General features: G+C 41.5%; 1 protein-coding gene across 3 annotated transcripts in view; it reads left to right on the forward strand.

Annotated features, from left to right (window-relative positions):
• Positions 1-14,395, forward strand: part of DHX35 (DEAH-box helicase 35) — a 70,190-nt gene that overhangs the window by 27,268 nt on the left and 28,527 nt on the right. For all 3 annotated transcript variants that reach the window (XR_015061054.1, XM_085892633.1, XM_085892634.1), the window contains exons 7-13: positions 2,524-2,593; positions 3,374-3,433; positions 4,782-4,894; positions 5,595-5,691; positions 10,730-10,888; positions 10,988-11,198; positions 13,300-13,424. Coding sequence is in view for 2 of the 3 variants with exons in the window: in XM_085892633.1 (XP_085748759.1) it covers positions 2,524-2,593; positions 3,374-3,433; positions 4,782-4,894; positions 5,595-5,691; positions 10,730-10,888; positions 10,988-11,198; positions 13,300-13,424 (835 nt within the window). In the remaining variant the exon portion in view is untranslated. The remainder of the gene's footprint in view (positions 1-2,523; positions 2,594-3,373; positions 3,434-4,781; positions 4,895-5,594; positions 5,692-10,729; positions 10,889-10,987; positions 11,199-13,299; positions 13,425-14,395) is intronic.

Here is a 14,395-nt window from a genome sequence, read left to right on the forward strand (position 1 = left end):
TGTGTGTGTGTGTGTGTGTGTGTGTGTGTGTGTGTGTGTGTGTGTGTGTGTGTGTGTGTGTGTGTGTGTGTGTGTGTGTGTGTGTGTGTGTGTGTGTGTGTGTGTGTGTGTGTGTGTGTGTGTGTGTGTGTGTGCTTGCCACCTTAGAGGGTTTGAGATCTGTATCTTCATTGGAATTGTCTGTGTTTTTCCCCACGCCCGATCCCACACCATCCCGTCGAATCGCCCCGGATCCCTTTTCTTGCCGAGTCTTGTTATTTCTGGTTAATAGTAAAAACAAATAAACATCATCAACTCAGTGAAAAGTGACTCGTGCCACCTTCCTCGTCCCGTTTGCGGTAGAGCGATTAGAACCGCCATGTTTGGGTTATAAATAAATAAACCGCCTCCATCGTTTCGGCTCATTCTACGTTGGCAGGACTGTTCAAGTCCCGTGGACGTCACAATATACACGCATACACATACATACACATACATAAACACAGACATACATAAACACACATACATAAACACACACATACATAAACACACGCACACACATAATATACACGCATACACATACATACATAAACACACACACACATATACACACATACATAAACACACACATACACACACACATACAAACACACACACACACACATACACACACATACACACACACACATACACACACATACACACACACATACATACACACACACATACACCCACACATACACACACATACATACACACACACATACCCACACACACATACACACATACATCCACACACACATACACACACACACATACACACACACACACACATACACACACACATACACACACATACATACACACACACATACACACACACACATACACACACACACATACATACACACACACATACACACACATACAAACAAACATACACACACACACACACACACACACACACACACACATACATACACACATACACAGTACACACACATAAAAACAACTTTTAGTAATAGATAGTGAGTTGAACTGAGAATTTATTAATACTCCATAAGTACTGTGTATATGTATATATATATATATATGTTTTACTTGATTCTCTGACTTTGTCATTTCCCTGGTATATTGTGAAGCTTAATCTCTTGTAAGACACACTTTGGCGAGTCAGAAATTGTATGACCTGAAAAGGACCTTGACAATGCTTGTGCTCAAAGGTACAACTTACTTTCTGTTCTCTTCACCTTATTCTGGAAGTGCCTTTATATAATATCAAAGCAGTAATAGCATGCCAATGAAATAACATGCCAGTAAACCCTTAACTATCACGGGTTTGACCAATCGTGGGCAACCTCTTTGTGTACCAATTTAGTTCTCACCGGGCTTCATTTCAATCACTGTTTTTGAGCTCAGTTGTGACAGTTATTTCGCACCTCAAGCCTTTTGTTGTTTCTTGCACACCGTTAATAATGGTACTGAAGCGTAAAATGACAGACAAAAGTGATTGACTTTGTTTTATTTTATTTATTCGCTGGTTAACAGAGCTGCAGAACGATTTATAAAATATACACTTTGACAGATTACAAGGGGAAACTATTTAGGAGAATAATAGGGGAAGAATGGTGGGGGATTTAGACACATTGCAGAAGGGAGGGGCCACATTTTATCTGTTTCTGAACGTTTTATCTGTTTCTGAACGCTTTGTCTGTTTCTGAACGCTTTATCTGTTTCTGAACGTTTTATCTGTTTCTGAACGCTTTATCTGTTTCTGAACGTTTTATCTGTTTCTGACCCTTTTGTCTGTTTATGAACATTTTATCTGTTTCTGAACGTTTAATCTGTTTCTGAACACTTTATCTGTTTCTGAACGTTTTATCTGTTTCTGACCCTTTTGTCTGTTTATGAACATTTTATCTGTTTCTGAACATTTTATCTGTGTCTGAACATTTTATTTGCTCCAACGCAGTAGGAGACTTTATTGTAAAGCAGATTTATATTTGTTTTACATGTTTATTTCAATTGTAATGTGTTTATTTTTGACTGCCGCCCCCCCCCCTTCCTCTGTATTTTCTCGAAGCCTCGGAACCTAACCCCCCTTTTTTTCCCCCATCGTCCCTTAGTTTTAACTATTGCAGTTTTGAATATTGCGGCATTTTCCAGCAACATAAACCCTGTGGTATTTAACGGTTTACTGTACTGATTTTTGCCTCTTTAAATACCGGCTTACATTTAAGATCAAATTAATAGCAAACTAAAAGCTTTTTTTATTTGATTATACAATCATTATCCGTTGCAATGTGGGTACAACTGGTGATTTGTCGTCTTGTGGGTACCCAACGCGAGGTGTACCAAAAATGTAACTTTCTATACAAACAGCATTAGCGATTAAGCAGTTCAAACTGTTACTTGGTTTCATGTTTCTGGTGGAATATAAATTGGGAACAAGCATATCACACCCCCCACACTATTTTATGTCATGCCTTTATTACAAATGATGAGCATTTTATAAATAATCAAAATGAATTTCCTCTGTTTTAGTGTGATCATACTCGATGAAGCCCATGAGCGGACGCTGCACACAGATATGGCCATTGGCCTCCTCAAGAAGGTGCAGTTCGGTAGTTATGGGAATGAATTTCTCTCCATCCCTCATTCATGCTTCGATTGTGTTACCTTTTTAATCAGTGTTGAGTCTCGTACCTCTTAGAAATAATGATTTTTTTTATGATGTGGCTGGGGGATGTTTTAAAGGGTATTTTAGTGCCCATCACAAGTTTCTCCTGAGAATGTGGTGGTGGGATGTTTTATTGTTTTTAACCACCATGGGTCGCTGTGGTGACGGTATATTTGTGGTGATACTTAGCAGCAGGAGCAGTTTAGGAAGCCCTTCAGTGGGTGTTCTTTCAGTTGTCATACTGGTTTGTCTTGATTTGTAAGTTTGTGGGTTTTCTTTGCTTAATGTAAGCTTTTCAACTAGCTTTTTATTGATAGTAATTACATAAGCCTGGTGTTGGCTTAGCGGTTTGGGTGGCTGGCTTGGGATCTTAGGGTCCTGAGTTTGAGCCCCGTTTGCCACTGATTTAACACCAGGTGGGGTTGACTCAGCCTGTCATCATTCCGAGGTCGGCGAAGTGAGTACCAGTGTACTGGTAATGGGGGCACTGCATCAGTGGCAAAGCCGCACCTTCAGCCAATATACCCACAGCTGTGTGCTGCATATGAAAGTGAAGGGATAAAAATTACAATAGTATCAAAAGATCTGGTAAATATCTTTCTTAAAGCACGGTGTGCTCCTGAATGAGACATTTTCAGCAAAGCCAATGTGTGCTCTTGTTATGTAGGAAGCTTTAACTTCGGTAAGCAATGTACTCATCATCGTTTCCTGCAGATTCAGAAAAGGAGGCCAGAGCTACGTCTCATCGTTGCTTCGGCCACACTTGATGCTGAGGTGAGAAAATTCTCGCTGTACTTTTGTGAAAAGATGGGAAGATGTTTTTTTATTTCAATACTTTAATCTTTTGTACCACATATACCACCGAGTGAACTTCCCTCACTACACATGGACATAGTAAAGTTTGTATAATACACTCCCTTGATTGTGGTCACCTGCTTTGTATACCTGTGGATCACTTTAAAGAGAAATTGTCTTTTGCAATGCATGTGTAGCCATTATTTAGTTTAATTGTTTTCTCTCGAACATTAACAATTACTTCTGTTTTGGTTTTGGTAACCACCACTCCAAGAATGTAAAGTGAGACAGAGGAGCACTCAACCTTCCCTCCCCCTTCCAAAGTTGTCCCATCTTTACTCTCACCCTCCTCCCACTCATAAAAACAATCAGGCATTCCCACCTCAAAACAGCGGACTATGGAGCGTTTTCTGTTCCCCTCTCATGTTGTCACCGACTTCACATAAACCCGTCTGACACAGTCGCATGTTCAACTGACAAGTTGAGAAAGTAGTCAGAAATAATAGCAACCTGCATAACCTGGGTAAAAGCCCTACTTGAGAGAAAAGGAAATTCTCAAGGGTTCTAAAGGATAATTCCAAAGGGTTGTAAAGGGTTCCTGAATTAGTGACCATAGTATAGAAATTGTGGGTGGAGTCAGGCAAACTGTCCAACCAATGGGTGGAACTCGCACGGATGGACGCACGGACACACGCACAGCTCCTTTTATAGTATAGAACACAAACGTTTTATGTGCAGGCCAAACTTTAATGAATAAATATTTTTAAAACACTTGTGTGGCACTGGCTGCATTCCACAGTGTACGATCTCCACTGCCACCATATTGCGATGATGTCCCAGGTATTCCATAAGTGGCTATAATCCATCTGCAATGCCCCAATTCCTTGCTGTTGTTGGTTATTCTTTCTGCTGTTTTTACAATGTCAAGTCTTTTCTCACCGAAAGGATGTATGAAATTTTTTGAAAAAAATTCGAAGAAGGCTGGGCCATTCCCAATTACTGTGTGGGCCCCATTTAGCCTGCTGGCAGTGCTGTGGAAACCACTGCTCTCAAAAGGCAACGAGAACAACCCCAATCAACGTATGCTAACAATTTATGTCCGAATTGATTAATTGCTTGTGAATGTGTGATGAGTTTTATACTTGTATCTAATAAATGAATGTATAGTATCCTTCGCACATATTATAAAAACAAAAGTACGATCATGGAAAGAAAAAATACTGCTTCATTTTACATTTGGTCGACGTAACAGGATTCTCTCATTCAATGCATCTTCAATCTTGTAGACCTTTTGCATCTTTACAAATTAATAAAACTTTTGTTTCAGAAATTCCGGGATTTTTTTAACCACAACGACACCAAAGATTGCAGCAAAGATACGTGTGCGATTCTGACTGTCCAGGGCAGAACTTTTCCAGTGGAGATCTTTTATTCGACCAGGTTACTATCTTTTTCTGTGCATATATGTTTTCAAAAAACTTTGGTAATTGTTCGAACTTTTTAAAGGAAAGTTTTGCAGATGCATCTTTATATTTATCGCAACATGAGTGCACAGGTTTGTAATAAATTGATCATAGCAAAACGATTGAATGGGGCAATCAAACATTTTATATCCTCACTATGCTGGTAGGATATCCTAGATGTACAGTATGTACACTCACCCTCTGAACTTTCAAGCCTGGGTTTGAATCCCGACCCGGTTATAAGCTGTCATGCTGGTGTTCCACATGAAGGGTGATTCATCAATGTGTGTGTGTGTCGTCCCTCAGATGGACGTTAAACCATGTACCCCATCTTCTAGTTTTAGTGATCTCAGGCTCATACGGTGGCTTCTATATAAACGACAGTCAGAACAAAGTCATTAATAGCCATCAGTGTGCTTTTACGTGACTTTAGAAAGACATTACTCGGCAATGGACAAATACACGTGATGTATGAGATTTGGACCTGGGTTTTCCGCATAACGAGCCACGGGTTCAGATGGGAACATGAACAGTTGAACCCAAATTCACTGTAAAAATAAAGAAACTCATTCTTTACCTATATCTGGTTTTCTGATGATCTCGTTGTTACTTTTTAGGTAGAATGAAGGGGTAAGTTGCAAGGTGCTTAAAATGAGCATTTGATTTGTATTTGACAGTGCAGTTCCAGATTACGTTGTGACCACTGTTGAAACCATAATGAAAATCCATGAGCATGAGGAGGAAGGAGACATCCTTGCTTTTCTTACAGGCCAGGTGAGATTGCAGAGCCACTGGCATAATTGCATTGTGTGCATGAACCATGTTGATGAGCAGGATAAAGACCTTTCCGTTGTTTTATCTTCATTATTGTTTGTGCATTCCACTACGACTTCTTTTTTAATTTCCACAATTGATCACATCTTCTTGAGAGGTCGACCGTGGGGAAAGTTTTGTAGCAAGTCCTTCACGAACCGGCTGGTAAGGCCTGTCGTTCGATGAGAGCTAATTTGGAATTTGGACGGGAAACTGGCAATAACTCACCTTCTTGTGAATGACACTGTGAAATCTTGAATGTCCACCACATAATATTATTAGACGAGACACTCAGTTTTAATGTTCTTCCGAGGGATGGTGCACTTTGTGATGAAACACACTGTCTGTGAAGCACCAATCTGACAATTTTTCGCCAGGTCAGGAATCTATACCGACACTAGGCAGCTAAAAAGTAACATGGGTACCATACTGTCTGACTCGTATTTGCTTGTACATTCTACCATTGCTTGTGTTGTGCATTGGCAATTATTGGGGCTTCCATTCAGCTCGCAGCATAATGACAGTTTGTAACTAGAAAAGCACTTGGTAGAGCGCATAACTCCATAACTCGTAGGCTGAACAATTTGTTTTGTATCCCACTGATAGGCCGAATAGGCATCCAGACCTAAACCAAAATATAATCGGCTTGTTCTTGTCAAATAACCAACTCATTCACAACTTTTTGAAATATGCTATATATTGTTTTGGCCCCATCTCGCAATGGTGATTCATCACTTGAGCAATAAAAAAAACAAAGTTTCGTGCCGAGGTCTGGATTCGGATCTTCACCAAAATTGAATAAATCCTTCCTTATCACACACCCAACCTGTACACCAAGTTTCGTCCAAAGATGTACATAACTTTTTGAGATATCCTGTTCACAGACAGACAATCACCCAAACAGACAGACAGACTGATGAAACCATAACTTCCGTCCACCTTTGGTTGTGGAGGTAACAAATGAAACAATACTTTTTGAATTATTTAAAGATACAACAACAGGCATTTTTAAGGCCATTTTCTGTGCTAACGCGGGATTTAACCATACATTTATTTGGTTTACCATATAATTAAATATACATATATATTGTTACGGATTTCAGAATCCGGTCTGATGAATGCATCCACACATCCAGGTCCTGAGACAGTTATTTCCTGAAATGCATGTTCAGATTAGCCCCATCCTCATGTCTAATGGGATCTTAAATGTGATGCGTTGAGAAGGGTAAAGGATAGATCCCCTCTCTTATGGGAAGCTTTTTTCTTTACGACAGACACGTTCACACGCATTTCTTCCACAAGCTCTGAAGCCCGCCCTCATTCTTCCTCAGCGGCAATCTTTCATGAGCTCCGACACCCGCCTTTTTTGAGAGAGCACGGGTCATCATGGTAACCGTGCCCCAGTTGGGCGGGGTGAGCTTGGGGCAGACGGCACCCCGCAGAGACCGCCCGGGGATATAAAAACGAGCGAGAGGTACGTTCTGAGAGAAAAAGTCTGAGAGAAAAAGTGAGGAGAGAAAGGAGGGGAAAAAAAGCATTCTGAAGAGAAAAGCGAGAGGAGAGGAAAAGCGAAAGGAGAGAGGAAAAAGCAAAGGGTGAGAGAACTGACCAAGAAGCCGGTGTTTGACCAGCACCGACGAGACAATTCGCCTTTCCCAGTGCTTCGGCAAGCGAGCGTGTGGTGCGCGTGTGGGTGTGAGCAGCAACACCAACAAGTGAGGCACGGGTCGATCACCAACAACACCAGGATCTAAATCCATGACGGATGATCTCGGTGCCCTCCAGACGTCGACTGGCATTCAAGGCTGCCCCGCGAGAGGGTGCACGGCAAAGCTGGGTGCTGGCGACGGACGTGACATGCACGCACACATTTTCAGGACATTTTCGCTTCACGGACGACTTTTTGGTGAGCGAGACGATTCTCCCCCTCCCCTCCCCCTAAATGATCTGCTGGGTACCCTTGTCTGTGTTTAGCTGTAAGTAAGTCAACCCCTGATTAAGCATCTGCTCTTTATCTCTTTCCTGGCATTTTGATTGATTTTGCTTTGAAATTCATTCTTTATTTACCTCAGCAAATAAAAGGTTCTTTTTATTTATTTATTTTATTATTAATAAATTATTTGTCGATTCCAACCTGTCCGTGTTTGTCCTTTCCTTTCATTGGTCTAGCATTGTTCGAACTGAGATAGACTGGGAAGTAATTACCACAGATTTGACCAAAAAATCGTCGGCATGCACCAGCGGTTAAAACGCTCGGCCGCCCTAATTAAAATCTAATCGGATAATATTGGTGCTTTGCCGAGGGCGCACTCCCTGCTCAGGTAACCACATGACCTCTAGTTAAACAGAATAATTAGACGGCGGACACTGGAACTCGTCGTTGACTGGGTGGCGTTCGTGGTTTTAAAACAACCCACCGTACCATAACGTTAATTGTGAGTGGTGGCCCCAGGTCCGGCTCTACCGAGGACAACCGGGGATTAATCCCCCTGAGTGACAAGCTCGTGTCTCGGTATCCATGGCAGTAACTATATATGTGTATATGTATATATATATATATATATATATATATATATATATATATATATATATATATATATATATATATATATATATATATATATATATATATATATATATATATATATATATATATATATATATATATATATTTACGATTGTGGGGGTAGATGGAGGAATTTAATGGGGAATTTAGGATTGAATAGAATTGTTTGTTCCGTGGACGTGTAGGAGACATATCGATGGAATTAAGTAGGGAAACTGTGAGCTTAAGTGTTACGTGTCACCACACGGAGGGTGGTGCGGTGTTAATTAGATAGGGATTAAGGCCAGGTTCCCCAGTATGTGATTGCCCCCTGTGACTTTTCCCTATGTTTTTTGTTGTATTACAAACCAGCAATGGACCATTACAACTGAGCTGCATGACCAAGTTGGAAGAAGCCCCGCCTCCAAGGCTGACAGTGGGCGAAGTCATGCCCTCGTGGCTGATGATTGATGGGTGTGATGTCAGAAGCGAGGCAGATATGCCGAACAGGTGAGAAGCCCCGCCATCCCGGGTTTTTGGTGCGAGCAAGCCGTGCCCCGGGAGGAAATGGAAGTTCATTGACATCAGAGAGAGAGAGAGAGAGAGAGAGAGATAAGGAGAAGTGAGGGACGCATGCGGTTGAGAAAGAGCGTAGCTAGGAGATGGCCTGCAAGAACAGGGCTTCTCAGCTGGCTTTCCTTTGACACATGAAGACAGCACGATTCTCGCATTCATGCTGAGGCAAATTGGCTCACGTACTGAGCAGGACGTTGGCCATCGACTCTTGGCTGGTTATGTGGGACGGACCTCGGAACCTCATGTTTGTCACTGAAGGGATGGCTCCATTCTGAGCGTATCGGCAGGCACGATAGACAAAGAATCTGCAGGACGGTCAGTGACCCTTGGTGTTGAATACCGCTCACGAATTGCCTAATGAACGTTCCCGCTGCAAGAGAGCAGGTTCATGCCATTTTGCGCGCGTCTACACGTGCAAATCGAAGCGCCTCGATTCCACTTTCCATAAAGACCATATTTGGACCAAGCTAAGTGCCAAAACAAAGGAAGGATTTTCTTTGATTTTGTTTCCTCTTGTCTGTATTTAAGCCTGGGTGGAGAGGTGCCTCAATTTAGACTTTAGGATTAATTTACCTCATGTATCATTATATTCTGATTATTGTTCCTTGTAAATATTTTTATTGTCTTTAAATTCCCGTGTTTATTTTAAGTTGCTGTGTCCATGTATTTGTCGTGGGGTTCGAGTATAAACCCCCCTGTGCTGTGCATCCATCTGTGCCTCCGTCACTCTGCCATTGCGCCCCACCCCTCCTGCGCTCATTATAATCTCTGAGGATCAACGTATATACATATATATATATATATATATATATATATATATATATATATATATATATTTTTTTTTTAGACATGCCTACCTGTTGTTTTGCTGATTGATTTAATCAAAATACAGCAGCATGTTGTACTTCTGAAACATTGTATCAATGAGGATGTAAAATGAAGTGAAACACGCGAAGATAGGATATTTTATAACTTCTTCTTGTTGTTGTTTAGCCCCGGACAGTTCTGCTCGAACAGGCCTATGGCATGGAGATAACCGATTGATCTTCCGGAAGAGATCCAGAGATTCCTCACTTCTAAGATGGTGTACTCTTGTCTTCGTATAGGCAGGGCCATGAGAGACGAGATAGAGGGAGATAGACGGTGACGAGAGAGCCGGTCCATGGGACCATTCGGCACTCTGACCGTGTATGCGCTGCCCTGACGAAGCAGGAAATAGTGGGGAAGATTTGGTCTCCAACTGACCTTGGGGCTGCCACCACGATGAAGAGGCATCCCCAATAGTTGCATAACACATTGTTGTTGTTGCTATTGTCATCATGGCTGTGTTTGCTCTTATTTGTGTGCTCCTTCTGTGTCCATCATGCTTGATTCTAAATGGTTCCAGCTGTCTTAGCGTTGGAACCACGACATTAAAGCTCCAGGTCCTGCTTCTTCTTCTTCTTCTTACATTCCTGAAAGACGGGCTTTTAAAACAACCATTTCTATGTCGAAATGAACACAATTTTTTATTCCAAGTACCTAAGTCGAATATTAGATTTTCAACCAAGTAAATCGATTATTAGTTTTCCAACGGTACCATTTTAATTGTCTTACGCCAGCAGAAAACCCCTTTGGAATAAAGCAAGACGACGGACGGACGGACACTTCTCATTTTGGTAATAGAAGGTTATCATCATATATTTGTTCTGTCAAAATATTCTGTCCTTGTTGCTTGTTCAACAAGGGGAAATGCCTTATCACTCTGGGGTTTAAACCCACACGGTGTGTTCATTTGTTCAATGTCTCTTAATAGCCTGGTCTTTCATCTAATATGGTACAAAGTGCTCCTGTTGAATTCATCGTCTTCCTTCTCACCCAATTCCATCAATTGTGCAGGATGAGGTTGAGGAAGCCTTGAAGGATGTGAAGGAGCGTGCACGTATGCTGGCAAACCAGGGCCTGAAAGTCCACATGCGCCCCTTGCCAATGTATGCTGCATTACCGCATCGGGAACAAGCACGCATATTTGAGCGCACACCACGCAACTGCAGGAAGGTGAGCAATGAAATGTCGAAACAACGCCGGATAACATAGGCATTCGATGGAATTACTCAAAAGTAACACACAGCTTAATTATCGTTGCATATTCCATAGGTTGTACTTGCCACGAACATCGCGGAGACATCCATTACGGTTCAGGGAGTGATTTACGTGATCGATTGTGGCTTTGTCAAGCTGCGAGCGTACAACCCACACACTGATATTGATGCCCTTCTGATTGTGCCGGCATCGCAGGCTTCTGCTCAACAGCGAGCAGGCCGTGCCGGTCGCCTACGTCCTGGCAAAGCCTACCGTCTTTATACTGGTATCTGTCTCTGGTTATCACGTCTAGTTGTAAATTAGTTTGAATGTTTTTAGGTATACAGTTTTCTATGCTCTTACTTCTGGATGCCATCCTGCCATCCCACTTGTCCCCATGTCCTCACACCCGGTCAATCCCCAATTCTAAGCTGAATGCTCATCTCTGTACCTTCCTCCAGCTATTCTCTTGTCTGGAATTGATTCTGTGTGCGATCTCGTTCCACGCTCCCTCCAGACTTTTTAGATTGCAGCCAATCGTGACATCATGCTTTCTACCCTCCCTCTGCTGTTATATCTGCCACTCATCCACTTGTGCGATGCTTTTGTCTCCTTGTTCCCCTTTGATCATTTGTTAGTCTGTGAACCTACTGCCATGTGGTGTTTCGTTCTAGCTAGTCACTAATTTATCATTTATCACATTGGTGGATAAAGCCATGTTGGACAGAGAAATAAATTATGGTGGAGTTCATGTCCCTCCCTTTGTCTCATCCATAACCTTATCTATACTCTCAACTCTTTCCTGCTCTTTATCTCCTGCACATGTCTGTGTTGGCTTTATTTCTCTTATTACCCTCGCCGAAGGAGAGGGTATTACATTTGGGTCCATTAGTTTGTTTGTCTGTTTGTCCGCACAGAACTTTTGTGTTTTTCACTGCAACCGCTTGTCGGATTGAGATGAAATTTTCACCATCGGTGCGACGACTCGTGTAGAATGTTTTAATGATAATTATGACGTCATTGGTCACGTGGTGTAGCAGCCATGTTGGAAAAACGGAAAAACTTTGGACCTCTGTATCTCTGAAACCGCACAATTAAAAAAATTGAAACTTGGCACTCAGCAAGTACTCTTCAAGGGGAATGTGTGGTTTTTTTTTTCGTTTTAATGACGTCATCGGTGCCTTCGTTATGACGGCATAATTGCATATGTAGAACACCACGTCTGATCAATATGAACATTTTTGAGGGTCATCTAGGGATAAAATGGTCCATAGAAAAAAAAATTGATGACGTCGGTCACGTGATTGGGCAGCCATTTTGTTAAAAAAAACAAAACCTTTAAAAATCCCCTACCGTGAAGTGGCTGAACAAATTGAGGTGAAACTTTACACGTATGACCACCTATCCATGGGGAACAAAAGGTTCACACACGTGACATCATTGGATGGTTTGGCAGCCATATTGGATTTACCCTAAAACCTATAAAAAATATTCTTCTCCAGAACAGCTGGACAGATCAAGGGGAAACTTCACAAAAATGTTCTCTAAGCCATGGGTGTGCAAGTTTGTTAAGGAATAATTGATAGGTCACATGGTTTGGCAGCCATATTGGATTGTAGAAAATATTAAATAATGTTTTCTCTGGAACTGCTTCATCAATCAATGTGAAACTTTACAGTTTTGATCTAGTAGTGATGGGAAATATGTGTCTTAAATTTTAACTTGATCGGACACAAGGTCTGGCAGCCATGATTATTTAATTCTTTTGATCTGGTTTCTTTTTTATTTTTTTTTTAATACGGCTCACTTGGCTATGCCTGGATGGGTTTGAGGGTGGAGGAATAGCAGCTGAAATGTGAATCCTATCCAGGTTCCTCCTGATGACTTCATCTTTGCTTTTTGCTTGTTTGGGTTCCTTCTGATTACTTCGATGCAGGACTGTACCTATTTGGTCTTCCATTTGATTTGAATTGAATTTATTTTAATCCCATTCTAAATTCAATTGAATTATAATAAAAAAATATCATGGGTCAGGGTCAAGTGTCCGATCAAAAGGGGTTGCATCAAAACAGGACGTCTTGGTACCTGGTCATCACTGTCAGCAGTTATAAAGGGGCAGTTCTAGTCATCTCCCTGATTAATGATTTAACACACCAGTACACAAACGCCACACAAAGTACACCACAAAACAAGTCCTGGCGATGGTCTACAATCTCTGATTACTCTTTTTCTTGTTATATTTTGCATTGAGTTGTGGATGTGGTGCAAGTATAATGGGCCAGCAACCTCCTCTTGTCTATTTCCTCCTTTGTTATGGTCCTGCTGATGACAGTGACAGTTACCCTCATTGCTGATTGTTTTTCTGTTTTTCTTCCCACAAATGACAGAAGAGCAATTTGAGAAGTTACCCAGGGCAACGGTACCAGAGATGCAGCGTAGCAACCTGTCTCCTGTTGTCCTGCAACTCAAAGCTCTCGGCATTGACAATCCTCTTCGCTTTAGCTTCATCGCTGTGAGTTGGGCTCATGTTTCTTTTATTTTTTTTCATTGAAAATATAAAATTTCCCTCTCCGAAACTACACACACGATTTTGACGAAACGTGACCACAACTGTCATCACTCATGATGTACCAAAGTTTGTTCATGGCATTTAAAAAAATCATGGTCTAGGGGGGGGGTGGGGTTGAGCCCCCCAAAATTGGTATTTGCTTTCTTCTATGAAACTATACACACAATTTCAATGAAACGTGACCACAACCTTCATCACCCGTTATGTACTAAGGTTTGTTCATGGTATTAAAAAAAATAAGTCAGGGTATAGGGAGGTATGCGAAGGGTTTGAGTGACTATTTCTCCTGATCCAACTGAGCTTCAGGATGCATGGTCCTGTTTTTATATAAGCTGCATATACATTAAAGTATACATCAAATTTTTCTGCCCATCCCTCTGTCTGTCATGCTTTTTTTGCTGGGACGTCATTACGGCGTTAATTCTAGCACTAGGCTAGGCCTTTACGGAGGAGTAATATTCATGACAATGAGAATTGCATTTTGCAGCTTGAAATAAAAAAAAAACCTGACATAACATCTTAATCCTAGGAACATAACACTAATTCATAATCTTGTTTTTTGGTGAACAAGTATCTATATATTAATACTGAAGGACCAATTTTGTGCTCCTCCTCGCGGTCGCGTCACGTTTTTCTCGGTACTGTGACCTGGACTGAAAGAAACTTCGTACCTGTAAGAGTGCATCGCACATAGTGGCAATAGTCAACTTTCAACTCTGAAGCAGAATAAACACTTTTCGTTTTACATTCGTTTACATGGCGACATGTGACGTCACTGCTGAGAGGCGTCATGACGTCATGACATCATCGGTCATTCGCCGACGTCACTACGTCTGTCGTCGACAGACCGTCACCGTTGAGAGGTGTAATTACACTCCTCGAAAATGGCGTCTACAATGTAAAACCCTCTTCTG

This window comes from Eptatretus burgeri, chromosome 8 (genome assembly GCF_056783735.1).
Source record: "Eptatretus burgeri isolate ZD-2024b chromosome 8, Ebu_testis_v1, whole genome shotgun sequence".
In the NCBI taxonomy this organism is placed as follows: domain Eukaryota; kingdom Metazoa; phylum Chordata; class Myxini; order Myxiniformes; family Myxinidae; genus Eptatretus; species Eptatretus burgeri.